Source organism: Lissotriton helveticus, chromosome 5_1 (genome assembly GCF_964261635.1).
Source record: "Lissotriton helveticus chromosome 5_1, aLisHel1.1, whole genome shotgun sequence".
NCBI lineage: Eukaryota > Metazoa > Chordata > Amphibia > Caudata > Salamandridae > Lissotriton > Lissotriton helveticus.
In genome coordinates, this window is record NC_136065.1 from 1,735,380,974 (window position 1) to 1,735,403,843 (window position 22,870).

The 22,870-nt window shown below is 43.1% G+C and overlaps 1 protein-coding gene across 3 annotated transcripts in view; it reads left to right on the forward strand.

Moving 5' to 3' along the window:
• The window catches only part of PLEKHM1 (pleckstrin homology and RUN domain containing M1), a 247,449-nt gene extending 225,930 nt beyond the window's left edge, over positions 1-21,519 (forward strand). For all 3 annotated transcript variants that reach the window (XM_078645003.1, XM_078645004.1, XM_078645005.1), the window contains exons 10-12: positions 8,579-8,642; positions 11,256-11,413; positions 17,854-21,519. In XM_078645003.1, the coding sequence (XP_078501129.1) occupies positions 8,579-8,642; positions 11,256-11,413; positions 17,854-17,968 (337 nt within the window). In that variant the 3' untranslated portion in view covers positions 17,969-21,519. The remainder of the gene's footprint in view (positions 1-8,578; positions 8,643-11,255; positions 11,414-17,853) is intronic.
• The last annotated feature ends 1,351 nt before the right edge of the window (positions 21,520-22,870 follow it).

Genomic DNA, 22,870 nt, shown 5'->3' on the forward strand with positions numbered 1-22,870 from the left:
TAGATATTAATGTGTGCCAGTTTAGGTGTTTTAATGTGGGACAGTAAAATACATGTCAGATCGGGGCTATTGGTGTCTATTCTTTTCATAGTAAACCCAAGGTGAGCACCCACCCATATACACAGTCTCCCCGATGGTCTGCCTCTAGGTCCCTTTGTGGCTGGCTCCATGTAGGTGACATAGCCCAGTCTGTGTATGGGATTAAGGGCCCAAGTTTCCTGAAATAAGCATATCCCATGAAGGTCTACAAAGGCACACCAATCGGGAATTTCTAGATTGGCTGCGTGGCCCGCTACATTCCAGGATAAGATTTTTAAAGTCGCACATTGATTAGATGTCCTACATACCAAATTGCCACGGGTAACCAAGCTATTCGGGCCCCCAAGTACATTAAGAAGCCCATGTTGTACCGGGCGGGTTGTAAAAGCGAACTTTGGGCCGATGGTACAGTAGTACGGGTGATTGTTGGAGTAACCTCTGTTCCCCTCATAGATACTCCCCCATCAAAGGGACATTCTTCAGTGGATAATAACAGATCCATGGGACCTTCTACTCCCTTCTGTCCTACCCTCCCGTGGTCTACTGGAAATGGCTGGCTAATAGCTTGCCCTGCCCGTCTTTCTATATCCACCCCATTTCCTGAGGCTATACTATTCTTGACTGGGCTTTGGGACACATACCGTCAGTCACAATCCCCCAGTCGTGACAAAGCATCAAATCTATTAAACAACCTGATGTTCCCCAAAGGACATGAGTTCAGCGCCTCTCCCGATGGGAAGGTTTCTTTTGGTATGGAAAGCGGGGATCCATAGAAATAAGACAAGGGCAATGTATGAATTCCGGGCGACAGATGATTTTGGGGCCAATTACAGATATATTCAACACACCTCCAGTCTCTAAAGTTAATTATAACACAGTCCCCCACCATAGATTTAGTACTCCTACCTATCCAATTCACTCTCCTGGCAAACAAAATTTCTGCTCGTATATTAGTTGGCAATGCTCGATACTCATTAAGCCAGAAGGTGCACTTATTTTTGAGATCTATATATGTCTCCCTTTTCCCCTGAGCCAATGGGGGAACCCCCGCCAAAACTACCACGTAGGGAACTGATTCGAGAGGTAGATCAATAATGGGTAGGGTAGCTACACTGTGTACTTGGGACGTCACAGGCAATTTTTGATGTGTAGCTGCAGGTCTACTAGCATCTACTTGATGTGTCCTATCCCTCGGACCTATGTTTTCAGCCCCTGGCAAATTAGGAGTCAGAGATATGTCAGTAGACAACGTGGAGGCTTTTGGATAGAACCAATACACCCGTTTGATACTCCAACAGCATTAGAGTCAGCAGAAATATGTCCTGTGGTTTTTTTCTACCTACAAGTTAAATCACTTTTGCAGGTTCCCACCTGCTTCTGAACTGATGCGAGTGAGAGTTCAAGGCACACCAATCTATTCTCGATTGAGTCCAGCCGGGCGGATATTGGATTACATAACTTCTTGAAGGTGCTTTCCAGTCTCTTCCAGAACAATGGGCCCAAGTCAGGTTGTACATCTCCCCCCACAATAGTATTGTGCCTACTATGCCCCTCTGTAGAAATTATTAAAGGCTGTGCAGGACTAGGAGGAGGCCTAGTAGCAAAATCTTCATTAGGCACAGCCATTTTACCAATTTTAGCTTTTCTCCCCCCTGCGTATATTTGAGCCCCGGTACGCTTTCTTTTAGCTGTCACTCCCGCCTCCCGCTGAGCAGGACCTGTTTTTGCATGGGAGGCTGAGCGGGTTTTTAATATTGGGAGAGGGAGCTCTCCTTACAACATTATGTGCGTCCATCCCATTGGGGGAGTTCAGACTTGTTTCGAGGGTGACAACAGACTGTGATAAGAGGCTTCTCTCCTCCACCCCCGAAGGGGGCAGCGTGTCCTGGGAATCAGCCTGGTGATGGACTGGTGATCTAACCATCGCCAGACTTCCCAATGAAGATCTCTTGTCGAATGGGGTTTCCAAGGATAGTCTCTGCTCTGTAAGTTCAATATCCTTGGCTAGTGCTGATGATACCCTGACGAGGAAATTGTCATGGGTGCCCATTAATGATCCTCCAGTAGACTTCCTACCATTCACTTCTTCAGTTAGTACAGTAGACATGATTGCTATGTGGAGCCTGTCACTTATACTCCTCTGTAGCAGATTGTAGCACAGCCAGACAATACTGAATGTCACTAACCTTTTTTCGCTGAGGATGATGTTAGAGGGGTGGCCTGTCCCGTCCTTGGCCAGTCTGGAACGGGCTTAAATGGGCCCGGGCTTTGCCCGGCTCGTCCCGCGACGCGGGGGGCTGCTCCCGCTAAATGCGCCTCCTGGCGCAATGTTGCAGCGTCAATCACGCCGCGCCGCTGGGACTGCTGGGAAGTGTAGTCCCAGCGCGGCTGCGGCGGCTTCTGTGGCGTTTATGTTGCTGCGGCGGCGAAAATAAAGTGTCCCCGCTCCTTCCTGCTGCCCAAACCGACTCTTGGCAGTGGAGGCGATTTCAAATGGCACCCCCCTGTGTGTGTGTGTGTGGGGGGGGCTGTGTGTGTGTGTGTGTGTGTGTGTGTGTGTGTGTGGGGCTCTGTGTGTGTGTGGGGTGGGCTCTGTGTGTGGGGGGCACTGTGTGTGGGGGGCACTGTGTGTGGGGGGCTCTGTGTGTGGGGGGCTCTGTGTGTGGGGGGCTCTGTGTGTGTGGGGGGCTCTGTGTGTGTGGGGGGCTCTGTGTGTGTGTGTGGGGGGGGCTCTGTGTGTGTGTGGCTCTGTGTGTGTGTGGCTCTGTGTGTGTGGCTCTGTGTGTGTGTGTGTGTGGCTCTGTGTGTGTGGCTCTGTGTGTGTGTGTGTGTGTGTGTGTGCCTCTGTGTGCGTGTGTGGCTCTGTGTGTGTGGGGGGGCTCTGTGTGTGTGTGTGTGGCTGTGTGTGTGTGTGGCGCTCTGTGTGTGTGTGTGGGGGGGGCTCTGTGTGTGGGGGGGGCTCTGTGTGTGTGGGGGGCTCTGTGTGTGTGGGGGGCTCTCTATGTGTGTGGGGGGCTCTCTGTGTGTGTGTGTGTGTGTGGGGGGGGATCTCTGTGTGGGGGGCTCTGTGTGTGTGTGTGGGTGTGGCTCTGTGTGTGTGTGTGTGGGGGGCTCTGTGTGTGTGTGGGGCTCTGTGTGTGTGTTTGGGGGGGCTCTGTGTGTGTGGAGGGCTCTGTGTGCGTGGGGGCTCTGTGTGCGTGAGGGGCTCTGTTTGTGTGTGTGTGGGGCTCTGTATGTGTGTGGCGCTGTGTGTGTGTGTGTGTGTGTGTGGCTCTGTGTGTGTGTGTGTGTGGGGGGGGGGCTCTGTGTGGATAGCTTTTTTTGTAGGTGGCTCTATGTATGGATAGCTTTTTTGTAGGTGGCTCTATGTGTGGGTGGCTCTGTCTGTGTGAGGGTGGCTCTGTGTAGGTGGCTCTATGTGAATGACTGTGTGGGTGGCTCTGTATGTGTGTGTGTGTAGGTGGCTTTGTGTGTGTGGCTCTGTGTGGGTGTAAATGCAAAAGGTCATGCATTTGCCAGCTATTAAGCTATTGGCATTGTAAATGACAATGCCGTTTATTTAACGATTAAGCTATTAGCAATGTAAATGACAATGCCATTTATTTATGATTTTAAAAAAAATGTCATGAGCAATGCTAATAGCTCTACCTTTAATAATGCCGAGACCATTGCATTGTAAATGCTTGTTTCTTTATGCCAAAGAAGTATGGTGACCGGAGACTGGTTTGTATTGGAGGCAATGCTCGACGCATCCCTGATGAAGGTCTTCACTTCTCCTCTTAGTTCTGTAACTATTCAGACTAATAATCCAAGGTGTCTTAACTCAAGCCTGGGTCCTGGTCCGGCAGGTCTTGTGCCTTGTAGGCCTCATGGTACCAAACATCTTGGTGGTGTATCACACCAGATAGCAAAGGAGAGCCCTTGACTGGTGTCAAAGGAGGCAGCGGCTGAAACGCCAAGGAAGTCTCTGCGCTTAAGTGCAGATTTTCAGTTTGGTGCATCAGAATCTGCCCTAGTGGAGAGACACTTCTATCCTTTCAGCCTTCCATGACTCAGATTATCGTAGCCACAGATGCATCCTTATTGTGTTGGAAAGCCTGGTCAGGGGCAACATGACACAGGGCTTTTGGTCTGCATAAGAGCAGTGGGTGCTCATAAATGTGTTAATAGCCTTCTCTCCGAAAGTCAGGAAAATGCAAGAATTCAAGATGACTTTCTTCCTCTGCTGTGTTATAGACAATTGAATACTGACAGAAACAAACCAGTGTAACTGGTTTGTTTCTGTCAGTTAAGAAGGAGGATGCATTGTATTCGGAAGCTTTCTATGAAAAGCAGTTATTTTTCCTAAGGTAAACTTAAAACGTCCCTTTTCTGATTCATTACCATCAAGCAAAGCAAAGAAACAAGATTAAGGATTTGGATTCCTAACGGCCCCAATTGCAATGAACTAACCAAATGGGCTGGGCACAGCTAGGATTTTTATTTATTTTTAACCTCCCCTGCCTGCTGAACTGGAGGGAAGCTGCCTTCAAGCCAGACCAGGCAACACCGACTCCTCTTTTTTTTAATTTATTTTTTATTAAACAAACCATAATTTATAGGGCCAGATATGAGTTAGTCTTTGTATTGTGATCTCCTTTCTTTATCTGAATCCCGACCCTTCATACTACTGTACTGTTTATGGCACGGACCTCCCTCTTTGTACAGCTCTCTGGAATCACAGTTAGGTTCCCTAACAATACAAAATGAAGGGTGGTATTGTCGATTTTATAAAATCAGCTCTGAGATCCTGTACGGGAGAGTTAGAAAGGCTTCCAATCACTAACCCATGTTTGCTGGATGTTCCTGAGGCTGTGGTGCCTGTCTTTTAACCATGCACCCGCCAGCTTGTTGCCGTTGCCTCTCTTTCACACCACCATGATTTCAGCCAGGATATATCACAGGTGGAAGAACAACACGTCAACTGGACCAACCGAACTTGCGCATGTGACTGTGTAAGCATGCAAGATGATATAGGCCTCGTCTCCTTTTAGGTTCCGAATCAGAGACCCAGGACAGGTGCCAGATAAGTCATTCTAAATATTCTGTCTCAGTTTCCGTGGTATACATTTCAGGTCCTCTCTTAGACAACTCTTATAGAACGGTTTGGAGAAATTTCTACCTTGTTTTCCCACAAACATTACTTTAAAAAAAGGTTGATAAAAGACCAGTCCTGTGTTAACCAGTAATAAAACACCAAAAGAGTCAGGGGAGTTGTACACCTCACCCAAGCCCTCTGCCCGCTTATGTTCCCCACCCAATACAAACCCCCATGGGGTCTAGCAAAAGACACACGCTTTTTTTTCCCCAAGAACATTGAAACTCTGACAGGATCCCAGGCTGCACGATCGAGAATTTCCCTTACTGCTCACACTTATTCAATCAGCGAGTGCTAGCGGCTTACCCCAGTTTCCTTCAGACACAAGACACAAACATGGCCTGCAGTGCACAAGCAACACTTTGTTCTTCACTCCACCGCGGTCACCGCCAACACAAGTCTAGCTCGACTGGTACTGGCAGTAAATCATGTGTCACCAGTTTTTGAACACATACATGCTGGGCCCAGAGCGTAAATGATGTCCAGGATTAACTCACACAGCGGGAAGCAGACACTGCAAGTCGAGTCTGAGCAGTGTTTTAAAGTCCCGCCTGCAGCCTTTACCACACCCATTCCCAACTCGTCACAGGGTGGGGCCACACCCCACCCTATGACGAGTTTGGAAAAGTGGGATGAGAATGCTCTCTCCACTCCCTGATTCACATGGAGGCTTAGCGCTACAGGGCTGTCTCTCCAACATAATTCACCATAGAGCTCAAGGGGTTCAATATAGGCCAGGTCAAGCCCCCACTCACTTAATATTACACAATCTGATTAACCTGGTCCTAGTTTGATGGAGCAAATAACATGTAACCTCTTCTGTATGTGTATTCACTACTTTTTTTTTGTAATACGCTGGCACTTGTCAAGGTCCAAGGTATGCCACAGTTGCTCCCTGAACTCTCATGTGTCGTGTCCCACATCTGTACTCATCTCAGTGTGTGATATGCCATAAGTCATTCTACACCATTGTGAAAAGAAATTTGAGCATACGTGTGATATAGAAAACATTTTGAACATCCAAATAAACAAAAAGAATATGACAAAAATTGTGTAGAAGGTATGGAGCGCCTCACGGAAGTAACCCCATGGGAGTCCACTGGTAGGTTCTCACCAGTGGACTCTGGTTCTCATCATTAGCACTTCCATACCAACAAAAATTGTGAAGACAAAAAACAATTTTTATAAATCTAAGCAGTGTGCAAGTGTTGTGAGCAAATACTATCCCTAATCAGTGAGTTGTGATTAGCTGGATAAAATAAGCTATAGGACGTGTCTCCCTATTGCTTAATTCCTGACCCCTAACAAAGTGGAACCTACTGCTATTAGGACTACCTTGTTATATTAAAAATGAGCTAATCCATCACTAGCTACCATTCTTTATTCTCTGCCGTGGGTTTGCTCGTTTAAAAGACACTCAGTTGCCTTCTAATTTTAGAGGGCCAACATGTTTCATTGCCTATTCTGATTTGTGGCAATTTCTTCAGGGCAAGGGTCAGATCTCACCTTTCTGCTATAGATCAGCGATCAATGAGTACCTAGAGGACACAATAGTGAAAACACAAACAACACATATTCAGCACAACCCGGGGTATAAGCTCCCCATCACAAATGTTGGTTTACACGTATAACCATTGTCATTTACCGCTATCATGCCCTCTTTGGTCATACCGGTGACCCTTTGTTCATAATATGTGTCGCTGTTTTCAATTCCCAACTACCCTCGGTTAATTTGTGGAGACAACATTCCTGTGGTTTAAATCCGTTTTCACAGTATTTATTTGATAAGTCTATCTCATGGTTATCTGTCCGTGCCCCCCACTACAGTTATATTCATGTATACGGCTCCACTATTGTGTGGCAGCCAAGGTAGTTATTTGCAGGTGGACAGTATAGTTTATACAGCTAAATGACACAATGGTTATACGTGTGAACCAACATTTGTGATGGGGAGCTTATACCCCGGGTTGTGCTGACTATGTGTTGTTTGTGTTTTTACTATTGTGTCCTCTAGGTATTCATTGATCGCTGATCTATAGAAGAAAGGTGAGATCTGACCCTTGCCCTGAAGAAATTGCCACAAATCATAATAGGCAATGAAACATGTTGGCCCTCTGAAATTAGAAGGCAACTGAGTGTCTTTTAAAACGAGCAAACCCACGGCAGATAGTAAAGAATGGTAGCTAGTGATGGTTTAGCTCATTTTTAATATAACAAGGTAGTCCTTATAGCAGTAGGTTCCACTTTGGTAGGGGTCATGATTTAAGCAATAGGGAGACACATCCTATAGCTTATTTTATCCAGCTAATCACAACTCGCTGATTAGGGGTAGTATTTGCTCACTACACTTGCACACTGCTTAGATTTCTAAAAATTGTTTTTTGTCTTCACAATTTTTGCTGTTATGGAAGTGCTAATGATGAGGACCAGAGTCCACTGGTGAGAACCTACTAGTGGACTCTTATGGGGTTACTTCCGTGAGGCGCTCCATACCTTGTACACAATTTTTGTCACATTCTTTTTGTTTATTTGCATGTTAACATTTTTTTCTATATCACACATATGCTGTCTCTTCAACACCCAGGGCTAACTTTACCTCCACGTAATCAGCGGGTGGAAACTGGCCCATGATGTTCGGCCTTTGCCGAGCTGATGACTTCACAAGCCTCAGGGCTGGAAGATTGAAAGCCCGGCAAATACTCTCTAGACTTTTGAGCATCGTTGGTTTAGGGAAAGAGCAGTGAGGTAAGTGGCAGTCAGACAGCTAGTGCTGTAGAGAAGCTCACGTTCTAACAAGTTTGTATGTGTCCATATATTCCATTAAAAAAAAATGCAATTCAGCATTGTATATTGTTTTTTTTACGGGACATAAGGGTACAAGGGGCATAAAAGCTGATTGGGAGAAGTGAAGCAAGGGACAAAGTAAGCCGAATAACAGTGAAACTATTTCAGATAACAGTCAGTTTGTTCTTCCACTGATTTTAAGAAAATGCTGCTCGTGTATCGTAGTATCAGAAATGCTGCCACAAAACACCACTAATAAATAGATTAGAACAATAGCCTTTATGTCCAATTCTACTTGTAAAAACATAAATAAAAGTGTTGATATAAAAAAAAAAGAGCTAAGGTCTACCATGTACTGGAGGTTGAGGGCAGCTGCCTTCTACGTGATAGTCCATCTGCTTGACTGATGGAGGAGCTGAACCTGTGGTACCTCTTTGTTTGAATGCAAAGACAGCAATGGCTGAAATCTTCAGTGCCAGGGACATTAGACTAGATTTTATTACTACACAGTTAATAATTTGAGTGAAATTCCCATGCAGGTCTCTTGCAGTGTTATTGTTCACACGTGGTTGCTCTTTATGAACTGTTTCTTACACCGTGATTTTTTTTTTTTGTAAGGCTGGATCACAGGAACTATCTCTTGGAATCACCTCAAGCCTACAGTGTAACTGACCTCCAACAGGTACTGTAGGACGAGCAACTGTCATTGCCATGCTCTTATTATGTTAAAACAGACTTTGATGAAAATGCACCTTTTTAGGTCGAGCTTTCAAGACCTCTTGTATATACTTTAGTATATACTTATATATTAGTATTTCCAAAACCTATACCAAGGTACAGGGAGACGACGCCTTGTCTTGCATCAAATCCAAATTTATTTACAAAACGGCTGCTGGACGCGTTTCACCTGGTTTACAGCTGGTCTAGCGCCAAGACGCCTACGGGCAAACGTACGCTCTCTACAAGTTGTATTAATAAATAAATAAATAAATACAGGCTTGTTCACCACACTGCACTTGATCTTTTTCCATCACATATTTAGTGGATATCCTTTAGATACATCAGATGATCAAGTAGCACAACTGGTCATTGGTCTTTTTCTTTTTCTACTACTCCATGTAAAGGTCACAGAGACCAATGCGAAATTCACACCACATCATCTCCTTTTTTGCTGAAAAGGTTGAGTGGTAAGAAAAGTAGGATATCCAGATGATGACACTGGCCACGATTGGCAGTTGATGGAAATCTGACTGGTTCGCAATGGTCTCTGTGTTGGATATCAGTTTTGATTATGGAATAGAATATTCTGTTTTGAATTCTATTTAAGTAAGCTAGATAGTTGAAGGTTGCTTTGTCTCTTTTCCTGAATGTTTTTTTGTTTGACCGCCAGATTTTTATGTATTGATTATAGTTGAATTGGGGATTAAATCAGGTCACTGCTCTGTAAACTGTCCCTTAGACCCTTGTCCCTTGTGGATTTGTAGAGAATGGAATACAAACTTAGCATCCCCTCCTTTTGCTTCATTTTCTAAGGACAAGGTAACGTTGAGGGTGAAACTTTCCTCCTTATCAAAGCCAGTTTCAGGGTTAATTTATCACACGCTATATCACCTCTCACCACTGTCTTTTGTTTCTTTCTAATCACTCATCTGAAGAGGAGAGTCTGCACAGAATTAGATCACTGCAGCACATTAGCTTGGGTGCTGAAACATGTACTGTTCTTTAAAAAGGAGGAAAAGTAAACACCAAACTGCGTGACACGCCAGGTATGGGAACACATGTAGAGAAATATTGCCTTTCAGTGGGAAATGGTTAAGTCCAAAGCTCTGTTTTTAGAATAAACTCTAGCCCTTCGGTGGTCATATCACTGAAAATACAAGATTTGAAAAAAATATTGTTGTCTACGGGTGCTCTTGGAAGACAATTTCACTGGACTGGAATCTAGAGAATGCTAAAGTGTTTTTGGTGTTTTACTGACCTCTGCTGGTCATTTTCTGTCATGAAAGTTCAATAGAGGTAGTTGCCAGAATTTTTTTTTAAAAGAAAGTCCATCAGTAGAAAGCATTTCTAGTATTTTACTGACCTCTGCTGGTCGTTTTCTATCAAGCCAGTTATAAAGCGGAAGCAGACAAGTCCTAGGGCTGATCTCCAGAGCCCACAAAGTACATACACATATAAGTATATAATAAGTATATACTAAAATATATACAAGAGGTCTTGAATGCTCGACCTAATGAACAAGATATGCTAGAGTGGACAGTAACAAATTAGATTGGTTACAGGTGACACAAGCTAGGTAAAGCTGTTAAAAAGTAGATGATTTCCAGATGGCTAAATGTGTGTGCTGAACATTACTACGAATTACCTGGTAAAACCCTGCACAGTCAGTTTTGGGCTAGTTCAACAAAAGGGAAGTGCAGCACTTCTGTCCTCTTAACAGTAGTCCCGATTCCAACCATTTGATGAGTAGCTACCTGGGCTTCATCACATTCTTTAACCCAACATGACTCTTTAGATGAGAGGGGTGACTCCCAATGTATCAAAGCAACCCTGCAGAGTATCTTCATATATACAAATCATGTAGAGGTCCTCAGCCCACCTCCTTTTTGTGATGTAATGGAAGTGGTTCATGAAAGAAATGTGAAAGAGTGAATATATATTTAATAAATAAGCTATTTTCCTTGTGAATGCATTCTCTTTTTGATAAAGTCTTCCTTAAATTCCTACTCACTTTCCTTCCTCTTGATAATATTTTTGTTTCTGGTATTTTATTTTTATTATCTGTCTCTACCTTCTCCGTCCTTCGCCTTCCAGTGACGTGCAACTGATGTCAGACAGAGCCACCTGGTGCCAGTGACTGGCCATGGCTTGGCAAAAAAATGACTGATCTAGTTTTGTTGCTGGGATGAACCTTCAGATAAAGAGTTTGTAGGAGACTCCATAGCTATCTGAAAAAATGTTACAGAATAAAACGAACTTGTTTGTTTGCTTGTTACTAAAGCTGTAGTGCTGGAAGGCTGATTACAAGACAGTAGTTCAACGCCTGGTGTATGTAATGAAGAAGGATTATCAAATCCTAAACCTATTCTAATGGCTCATTTAATCACGCACCACAGCTTCAATGTTTTTTTGGTACACATTTTAGATTGTATAACAAAAATGCTTCCTTTGTTCAATGTGTGTCTTTTAGAAGTAGGGGAAATATTTTTTCTGACCGATTAGAAAATTATACAGTTTAAAAAATGGTCTGAAAGATACCTTTTTCACATACTTCTTTAATACGTCTATCTTGCAGATCACAGAAGGTATCTTTGAAGTATTTCTTCAGTCCCTGATCCAGTTTGCTTCTGACCATATCTACAACTGTGACTTGTGCAGCCAAAGGGGGTTTATTTGTCAGATATGCAATAAGGATGACATTATTTTCCCTTTTGAGTTTGATACAACTACCAGGTATGTTTTGTTTATTTTATTCTGTGTGTTTTATTTATGTTTTTTGCTTTCACGTTCAACATGGTTTTTAGAACTTTTCTTTGGGGGTTTCGACTTCCAGTGATTACTGTGGAACACAAACCTAGAGATTCCCTACTGCTGGATGGGAATTTCTATACCTTCAATGCCTCTGCAGATGCAGTAGTAGTGTATGGAAGGCACAGCTGAGCTGAGAGGACACAGCATATTTGTGACCGCTCAGCATTCATCGTACAAAAAAACGGGAGGGTTGATGCCGCACACCTGCCAAACGCTAACGACTCTCAGTCTTTATTTACACAAAGAAATCGTAGGGACATCAGTTAAGGTAATGTAGTGTAGTTCCTATATTCCCAATAGGCTCTGCGCATTGGAATAATATAAACAGCAGTGTAGACGTAGGACTGAGGTCGACTAGGTCTCTATATTAGACTTAATTAGTTTTGCCAGCTAGCTCAGAGGTCACTAGAAACTTTCTCGAATAAACAAGGAGGAGTTTAACTTCCCTGGATAGACAAGAAGGGATTAGCTTGCGACAACCATATAACATGACAACTTTGCTCCCTTAGAATAAGAGTGTATCTCTAGAGTCGTGTGAAAACAATAGACAGCTATTTCACTCAGTCAATCGTGCATACTTAGTTTCACCAGAGTGCAGAGAAATAGAGAGACTGGCGTTTTCAATAAAAGGTGTTATTTATTGAGCAGTCTTCTTTCTCATGCAAGAGAAATGAATTGCCACAATTGCAATACTTATAGTAAAGTGTGTACAGTAAAAGGAGTATTATAAAATAATACTGTAAAAGCATTGATATGGTTTCTTAGCCATATGATACTTTAAAAGAGATAAAATATATACATACATAAAAACATTGACTAACATACTCAACTGGTGCTTCTAAATACGCCTACCCCGGTGTACCAGATCTAAGCCTAATACGTGGGAAGGAGTAAGTAAGTAGCAGTTTAAGTTAAGTTGGTTTTGCCAAGAATCTGAATCAAGAATTCTCTTAAGGGTTTAGCCAGCTCCATACCTTGGTAATAGAATGTGGGAGGTCTTGTATCTCTCTCTTCAGGACTAGATCTCCCAGCAACCCGCAAGGGTGGCTGGAAACACAGGAGCTGGATTTTCTCGGCTGGAAAAAAAGACAGCGTCTTTCTCAGTGCGTCAAAAGGGAGGGGCGGCGTCCGTGGCCTCTCGCATCAGCTGGGCTCTCGGGCAAGTAGATAGCCGCTCTGCTCCAAACCACCATGTGTTTGCTTATGGCAACGTTGGTATATTTATACCTGAAATGTGCCGGGTTTGACGTAAGGTTGGACATAAGACGTCAATAAAAGATGTCACTAAGAACTGGCCGTTCTTTCAGTGCTCGCAGGAGTTCTAGGACAAATCAAAACAAAAGCATGGGGAATTCCCAGGTTGCTGGAGGTTTGGTTTGTTTAAAGAACTTGTTGTACTTTCTACGAGTCTAGGGAATTAAATATGGATATGATTCTTATGCCTTTATAAGGATATTATTTATTATAGCCATATACGGGCATAAATTGGGAATATCAAATTAGGGTCCTAGATAGAAATACAACAGTAATAAACAGTGAAACAAACCGGAAAGTTCTAGCACTTTTTGGTAATATTTTCAATCACTAACAGGACATATAAATTGTACTATTTTCGGGAGAGGGGTGGTGTTGCTCCCCGTAAAGTGTAGTCCTCTATTGGAAAAAGTAAGTGACCCTCTGACGATGCAGATGACTTGAATCGGTCATGACAAGCTGGCAGCTGACTCTTACCAGGGTGATCACATCAACTACTTGGACAGGGGTGTAACACAGCCCCACGCAGCCCCCGCGGTGCGGGGGGCCTCTAGCTCCAAGGGGCCCCCTCGGCACTGTACTGTGGCCAGAGAGCTCCTGATTGAGCCTGGAGGGGGCCCCTCTAAGTACCGTGCAGGGAGGCCCCCTCACTTTTCGTTACGCCAGTGCTCTTGCTCCATCTAGCCCTCACAGCTTCCCTCCAGATCATCTGGGGCAAAATAGTTCTCATAAAGACAGACAACATGATGGCCATGCCCTACACCCATGGTCTGGCACAGCAGATTTGTCATTGGGTCTTTTGCAGCGACCTACATCTGTTAGTGGAACACTTGTCAAGGTTGGACAACAATTTACGGATCTGCTAAGCAGGTAGCATCAACAAGTTCACAAATGAAAACTGAGCTCACATTCCTCATGGGTACCTCCATCAGTGGGGCACCTCGACCATCCACCTATTCACCACTACAGAAAATTCAAAATGCCCAAGCTTCTCCTCCAGCTATCCACAGCCACCCTCCATTGGAAATGCACTATGGATTAATACACACACAATATTTGCTTACGCTTTTCCTCTTCCCATTCCTTCAACACATGGTTCGGAAAATGAGTCAGGTATCCATGATCCTCATTCTAGGAGCGCCAGCCTGGGCCAGACAGCCTTAGTACTCCTTGCTGTTGGAAATGTCAGTCAGCCCACACAAGAAGCTGCCCTTGATGCCAGACCTTCTAACTCAAGTTTCCCGGCCAGACACCCAGACCCCAAACTGCTCAACCTAGCAATTTGACACTAAATACAGAAAAGTGCAGGTTCATTCTGCATGAGGCATCCAGGCCTACTATGTGTGCCAGTTTTGTAGCAAAATGAAAAAGGTTTGTCCACTACCCCCAAAATCAACACCTCGACCCTCTTAAGATCTCTGTTCAATATATAATTTACTGCTTCACCAAAAGGCTAGGGCAGCATACACTTCCATTCCCCCTACATTTGATTGCAGTTAAATACATGCAGACCGGAGAAATTATGACCCTTGTCAAAATCCCAGTGGTTAAAGCTTTCATAGAGTGCCTGAGAAGGGTAATAACTCCCAAAACGCCTCTGAAACTTAAATGTAGTTCTTGTATGGCTCATGGTCCCACCCTTTAAACCACTCTCCAGTTCTTATCATGGAAGGTGGCCCTTTTAATTGTAATGGCCTCTCTCTGATGCATCCGTGAATTACAGGCATTAACCTTCTAAAATTAACAAACTTTTTGGTATGTGCAATACGTTCCCATAACTCTGCATGAAAAGGCTACCAGCAAATTGTCCCAACAACCCCCATCCTCCACCCAAAGCTGAAAGAACTCCCCTCTGATTAAAACATTAACATAGGCATTAACCATAGAGTAACATTTCATTTAGTTTGACAAAAACATGAGTGATACTTGGAACCATTCACAATTTCCTGTTAAAGGTAACGACCCCTTTTCACATTAATCAAAACAAAGTGCCTGCCTCCTTCTCGCACACTGACTCCATAGCGGAAAGGCTTTATGCACATTATATGTTAAAAAGGCACTTGTGTATTACATTGACAGGATAGAGCCGTTTTCCATAAAAACAAAACAACTCTTTGTAGCCTTTGGCAAGCCTCACATGGGACATCACAAACATTGCAAGATGGATCATTAAGTGCACACAAACCTGTTGTGCCAAAGCCAAGCACATGTTAACCCCCTATCGCACAATCCACCACATAAAAACGGCCACTATGGCATTTTGAGGTAAAATTCCTTTAGCAGATATCTGTAAAGCTGCTACTTGGTAAACTCGCACATGCTCACAAAAGACTACTTTGTGGACATCCAAGCCCATCAACAGACTTTAGTTGGCCAAACTCTGTTGAGAGCAGTGTTCCAAACATCTGCATCATCTGCATCATCTGTTCACTGTCAACCACTTTGTGGTGAGACTGATTTACAGTCAATACATAACATTTATATCTACAGGCATACATGCTACGAATGGAAAATGTTACATGCCCTGTAACTGTCTGTTCGTAGCATGTAGATGCTGTAGATTCACATGCGCCCACCATCCTCCCTGTAGTCAGTGATGGTCACAAATGATTTTATGGATTCTTACCATCTTACCGTTTCACAATGCACAGTACCATCACTAGATGGCAGGAATATGCAGAGCTAAATATACCTTGCACCCCCACTATGCACTGCTTATTATCTCACACAATATCATTCAAGTTACTGCTTCTCAAACAGCTCTAAAAACGTCTTGATCATTAAATAAAAAGTAGGGAAGTAGTAAAGGGACATAAACAGATACATTGTAGATTGACTTCATGTACATGTGTGTATATCTACACAAAACTGAAACAGTGTAATACTGGGAACAAGTCTGGTTCAGTACGGTAAAAGTTAAATGGTGCACACTTTTGCTACCAGTAAAGTTTCAAGTGCAAGAAGTACTTTGTTTAAACAAGACAGAGACTGAGCCCAACTAATGTGAGTTGCAGACATGTGTTTCAAATAAGTGGTGGTTCATTCAAAGGCATGTAGCCAAAACTTTTGTGAAAAAATAAAGCTTCTCATCACAATGCATTATTCACCTGTGGATTTCTATGAACATACTGAAGCTAAGGAGTTCTCATGTAGTGCTATCAACGATTTCTATATAAACTGGTGATTTATAAAGTGCATATATTTATATCCATAAGTTGACTGAAATTTCGGAGACATTCTACATTACAGTAAAATGTATATTCTAAGGGTGACTCAGACTATTTAAGTTCCAGTATGATCGTAAGCATTGTTTAAATATATAATACACCATTCTGTTCATTTCAGGAATATGTGCACTTTTACATACTGTGGAGGGTTGTCATTAGGGCCTGGTTGTGCATGCCTTGTCATTAGCTAATGTATTGATGCTAATCTGTTCACTTAAAATTCTGTGTCAGATGGGGTATTTAACAGGCACATCTCATTAAGGTAAATAATGACCAAACACTGTTTTTGAATGTCATTCAAGGTTTAACAAGTTGCTGATCTGATTAGTATTTACATAGCTGTTAAGTTTCTTACTCCCCTCAGTACAAGTGAAAAAGAGTGTATTATCTATTTAATATGGGTGAAATCCTGGATATGCTTCATATTCTGCTTGATGCACAATGTTATGCCCATTGGTACTACAGAGGTTATGGAAAATTGGATCTATATGTACTTTACCAAATACTTTCCTGTATGAAAAGCTTAAAGCAAACTGTCATATCTGTTGGATGATGTCTTAAGTGAGGTCATCACTGATGTCATCAATAATATCATTTGAGAAGTCATCAGCAAAGTCATCTGAGATATCAGTGATGTCATCAATGATGTATTTTAACATGTCATAAGTGATGTAACATGTGAGATCATAAGCACTGCATGGCGGGGGCGCAAACTGTTAGCTCATTAAACTAGAACTGGGGAATTATACTCTTTTTTTTCTTCTGTTTCTTTAACATTGGTTTTTGTATTATTTCAGCACATAACTAGAACGTCACTTCAACCTTTCATTTTTTCTTCTTCTGTGAACTGGGCTTTTTGATCATATTCACTCTATGGCCGCAGGGCTTGACCACGCCCTGAGCCCAACTACCCGCGAGCCTCCAACTCCCCACGGGTGGCCAACCCCCGCCACACACAGCCTTCAGTCGTGCATGGCGTAAAGTTGTCTGCAGGGGCCTGGCTCTGGCCAGGCTCTGCGCCCAACCCCTGCGGGTTCCTAACCCCGACCGGAGACTGTCTTTGGTTGTGCGTGGTAAGACCCTTTGCCCTCCCCAGACAAGCAGCCATCCCACCATTGAATCACAACCCATATTTTTCCCATTTATTTATTTTTTCGCAGTAATGTGGTACTACAATCGAGCATTACATCGTAGGACCGTGCAAGCTTCACCCAGCGAAGCTTGCACAGTCTTGCAGTAACGGTTCTGCTGGAGTACCGTAGGACGTCAGAGGAGGCCTATGGGTCCTGCATGAGTATTGCGGGACATATTTTGTTTTTGGCCCATGGAAGGGTCATGTGAGGCTCCCTCCGGTTATGCCTATGAGTCTTGGGGGGTAAGAATGTTCCTACCCTGCCCCCCTTCAATGTGTTCTCAGGAGAATTGTAATACCCTTTTAACATCCAAAGAATGTAAAGTGTTTGGTGCGGGAGTTGAGGAGCGTTGGTAAAAAGAGAACGGGTTTGATTAATGTGAAAGTCTGACACTGCCTTTGGCTGACAGTGCTTTTAGAAGAAAACCCAAATTAGTTCTTGTGACAACTTTTCGAAAACAAAAATGATATACTGTTCGCTACATCATAGTGTCCGGATCTCACTCACTCTGCAAGCATAAGTGATGGGTAGAAGGAACGCTGATTTCAGAGATGCATGTTTTAGAGAAGCCTGCTGAGTGTTCAGAAGAGAGCACATCCTCTTTGAGATTAGGGGTCCCTTTGTTATTGTTCGCCCTCTGAACATTAATTCAAGTTGTGTGTGGGATTTTGTTGGCTCTGTGCCCCTGAAAATGTGTTTGCAAGCGTAGCTTCTTTAATGATGGTAATCAATGTGCTTTTTATTTCAGGTGTACGGAATGTAAAACGGTCTTCCATGGTCCCTGCAAGGTCGGAGTACCATCCTGCCCTCAGTGTGTGCGGAGAAGAAAGTACTACGAGTCGAAGCATTCTGCTGCCTTATAACACTGCAGGGATATGTTTACAAAAGGACACGTTCAAGATGACGCACATCTGCCAGCCTATGGGAACTCTCTAGAGATAGAAATGGTGGAACGTCACATGCAATGTCTTTGCACCGGATTGGACAGGCAGATCGACCTCATTTGCATAGCCCTCGTATGCTTGTCAGCGGTGCAGCCTTCCCCGCCCCGAAACGGCCGGGTGCAGTGGACGGATGCAGGGCGCCACCTCCACCCACATTACCTGCCCTTACACTGTACCCAAGCCATGTTTTCGGTAGTGCATATTTACTGCTCTTACCCCCTGCTACCGCTGTGGGTGCTACTACAGTCCAGATGAAACGTTGGAAGACGATGGTGTTCCCTGTAGAATGAAGGAGTTCACACTTCAGCTGCTTGTTTCCATTCAGAGCTCTGACGTGCTCGGTTAGTATGGCCAGTCCCAGCTGTGCTTCTTGGTATGTCATCCTCACGCTGCTTTACCTCGGAGACCAGGTCGTGCTGGAAGGTTCATTGTACCAAACGCACGAAGGACGAGTTTAGTAAAATTTAGCACTTGTAAAAAGGGAGCCCCCGTTGTTGGGCACTCTGGCGGGCACTGAACGGAAGGTGCGGTGTTTGCCCCAGATCTTATACCCTCTGTTTAGAAATGTAATATGGACCAGCATGTACTCCAATGGTTGGAAATGTCAGGCATGATCCCGAAATGGGTGTTTGCATGATTCTAACCAGGGCATGCGTTTAAAAACAGGCCCCTTCTCTGCTCTTCCACGTAGGAAGAAGATTCTAGGCTCCGTGGAAACAGTAGGTAGGAAATTATGCGGGGACGTACCTGCAAGCGTTGGCCTTTGTTTGGAGCGAAACACGGTTTTCGTTTGAAGGAATGAATGTGTACATAACTTTCCATGTATTTATCTTTCTCAGGGCACACAAGAAGGTCTTCCATTTTCAGCATACGCCATGGCACATTCAGAACAGTTTTATTTTCTTACATGTAAATATTATACCCGTTTTTACAATTTTTACCCATAGGAGGTTCTTGTACAGAACTGAATTTATTGCTAATTACTTAAATGTCGATCACCTCCATCGCTGACGAGTGATGGTTATATTTTTTAATATCTTTTATTAAACGAATCACAGAGCAGCTGTTGATGTATGCACCAACATAACTTGTGGAGCCTGTTTGTATGTGTTAAAACAAAATATTTGCATACGTCTGTCTAGCAACATCACTTTTTAATTAGGTTACAAAATGTGCATCAGTGCCACAACCTTGTGCCTTGCTAAACCTCTTGAGCAACACTGTGTGGGTTCAAATGCTGATGAAGTTCGTAATGTGCCAAACCAACTGCAGACAAAGGCAGTTGAATACTACGTTGCTCATTGGCACTTATTTTTGAGTGCTGCAGTAATACCAGGATTAGGGCGCAGATGGTATTCCGTGTTGTGTGGTGGTAACGCCGCTCGCACAAACTCTTCCAGTGTAACCTGGAGGAACTGGCGTGAGGGAAAGAGGAGGGTAATGGGAATGTGCAGAATATGGGTGCTGGAAAACTGGTTCTGCACGCTATTCCCCACTCCAACCTCAAAAACTCTGAATGGGGCGGTAAATTTGCCCCGTTTAGCTGTTAACCACAATGTAAATGTGTGGCCCTCAATTTTAGGCTCTTAGGGGCAGTAACTGTTCTCAAGAGAGAAGCAACAGGCACCTGATATAAAAAGCGTACACGGTAAAGGGACAGTTTAGGCGGAAGTTCTATGGCGACTGCAAGGTGTAGCAGAAAATCAAAGGTGTGTGCCTCTTAACCATCCATGCCCATGTGTCGTGGTGATGATGACGCCAATTAAAGGACGGTGCTCAGACTAATCTGTCCAACCTATTTTGCTGCTCCTTCCTAGTGTGCAGATTTGGCATTTGCAATGACTACCCCAAACATTCATTCAGGTTTACTGGACATCGAGGGGTGCTTAGAAGCTATTGCACGTCAGCAGACTTCTAAAGCCCATTTCTACAGGTGCATTCACGCGCTGCAAACCTTGAAAGTTGTAGCGTATGTAGATCACGAGCGATCTAGAGTGTATGCCATGCAGATTCAGATAAGTTTATACACATGTCTGATCTCTCTCTTTCTCTCTCTTCACGTGTCTATATACGTAATGTATACATCTGTACTATAAATGGAATGATGGAGCTCCCGAATGAAGGGCAATTTTTTTATATATTTAATCGAAAAGTATGCACTGGCGTTTTTCTGTGCTGGTGAACGGTTTTTCTTGTGTTTTCATCGTGATGGTGTCACTGTGATGTGCCCCTCTGTGAGCATCAACGAAATCAAATCTGCCACTGTGAGATAAAAGAAAAATCGATACCACACGGTGATATGTTCCTGTAAAATGTAAAATCATACTCCGAATACTGCATACTGTTTCATTTCACCAAAGCAATATTTCCTTTAAAGGGTTTTGCTGACATCTAGTGGCTTACTCAGAAGTGACGCCAGGTTCCAAAACTAACCCTTGTGGTAAGTCAAAGTTTGTTTAATCAAGTGGAAGGCATACAAAGGGCAATTATTCTTTCTTAACACATCACACTACCACATGGGCGTAAGTAACAGGCCATAGCATCACCAGCTCTAAGAGATATGGTATACAACTATTTTATTGTCAACGAAAAAGTCAAATTGATTACAATAAAATAGAGAACGCATTACTTTTCTTATTCACATGTAAATATATAGTCTGAGTAACTATTTATTTGTATAACTCATTTGAATGTAGCTCTAATATAAGGCCGTATTATGTTTCTTCAGTGTTCGCAGAAACATAGACTAAGTGCACACGTTTTAAAATACTAACATTTCATACAAAAACCTTTAAATTAATGCTCTAAGGGAGTGATAGTATCTGTAGAGAGAAGTCACCCCCAGCACTACCCAAGAAATATTTAATTAAGTGGTTTCTTTCTGTAATGTCCGATAATAGGTACTCTGTCTGAACACCGAGCTAATCATTTCTGAAAACCCATTTCAAGTCACTTGTAATGCTGCTTTACTGGTGCGTTCCCATTTCCTGCTAATTCGTATCACTACCGCTGTTATCAGTAGGTTTGTTTTTTATTCCGTACAACTGTACTTTTTATCATGGAAACTAGGGTATAGTGCACGGTTAAGCTGTTAAAAAAATATACAAAAATCTTCTAAATTATTTGAAATGAATCCCTGTTAATTCCATGCTTTGCCTTTGTATAGTCCGATTAATTGTGGTGCTTCGATGCCGAGAGTGCAGTTTATGACCCAGTCAGACTGATGAATTGCACCTGGGTTAAGAGCCTTGCGCCCCGTGTGGTCAGTTTGCGTAGCTGCCATGCACTGTGAAATGGAAAATCGAAATGATTGCTCTCCTCAGACCTGGAAGATTCAATTTGTACTAACTGCATTGACATTTTTAATATGTAATACGATTGAGCTCCCATACAAAGGACTCGTATTGTTGCAAATACTTTCTTTTAAAAATATTTTAGCAGATTCTTTTACAATAAACTAAGAAAATGTGCCTGTTGCATTGTTTATTTTAGAAGGGGCCATCAGTGTTGCACTAGCTGAAAACTACCTTTTGATGGGACAGACCGGCACGGGCACAAAGGGGTGTTTCCCGATGACCCTCTATCCCAGTCCGCTGCTGCTTTTTAATACCATACCATTTTGTTGAATAATGAATGAGCAACTCTTATTCATTGCCACGAAGTTCTCCGCAGTGGCGGTAACAGGGGTTTAAACCGTTTCAGCCGCTCCAGATATGATGCCTAACCCTGTGATCCAGTACTAGGGGAGCGCCTCAGGTTTAAAGGTAAAACACCCGATCCTTCGAATATGAACAAACATTGCAGTTTAGGACATGAACTAAAAATTCAATGTCACACGGTGTAGGAGACAGTACATTTTAGGGGGGATCGATACCGGTTTGGGGACTTTTCATTGACCCTATACAAAGTGCCTTTTGTTGGTGAGCAGGCTCCTATAAACGTAACCAAATACAATCGCATAGTTCTGAAGTGAAAAAGATAGGCAGGCATATAGTCCCAGTCTGCAAATATGCTTTATTGTTATTTCTTTCTTTCTTTATCATCTTTATTTCAACAAGAATGTCATAAAAGAGGTCACATTACATCGACAATAAAATTCGAGCTCAAATCATTACAGTTTAGCATGAAAAACCAAGAATACATTGTCAATAGAACTATTTCATCATGATAAGATAAAACATTATAAACAATTAAAAAGAAAGTCGACTCAGAGTTCCTTCCCTCACTAATAACCTTCAAGCACCCTGAAGCTATATAATGGTACACTATATCTCATTTTACCACATAATTCCTTCTGATGTTCCACATAGCCGCTAAAAATTTAGTTACAGCAAAAACAATTACTGGAGATAAATCAGTTTTTAATATTCGGTAGGAGTGAAGACACTGCCTAATCCCCAAGTTTTTGCAAATTGGAACAATCCGCTTATTCCTGGGTGTCTGGTAGGAGGGACAAAAGAACATTACATGCAAATCATTTTCTAGCTCCACGGTGCAGGCTGGACAATTTTTAGAAGTAGGTGGGCACCATTGGCTAGTAAGGACTCTAATTGGCAGAGAGTCGTATCTCCATTGGAGATACAACTTCCTAAGACCAGTAGGACTGATATCATCAAGAACAGTCTCCATTTTGTAGTAGTCTTTTATTGCTAAGAATGTGCTCGACAATGTCCCCGTTTGGGCATTTGATAAGCGGGCAGACAGATAGTAATCATAGTACAAGTTAACCAGCTCTTTACGGGATATGCTTCTACAAGCTTGTTCTGGGTTGATCCACAGTAGGGGACAGCCTAGCCTCTCAAATTCCTGCCTTATATATTT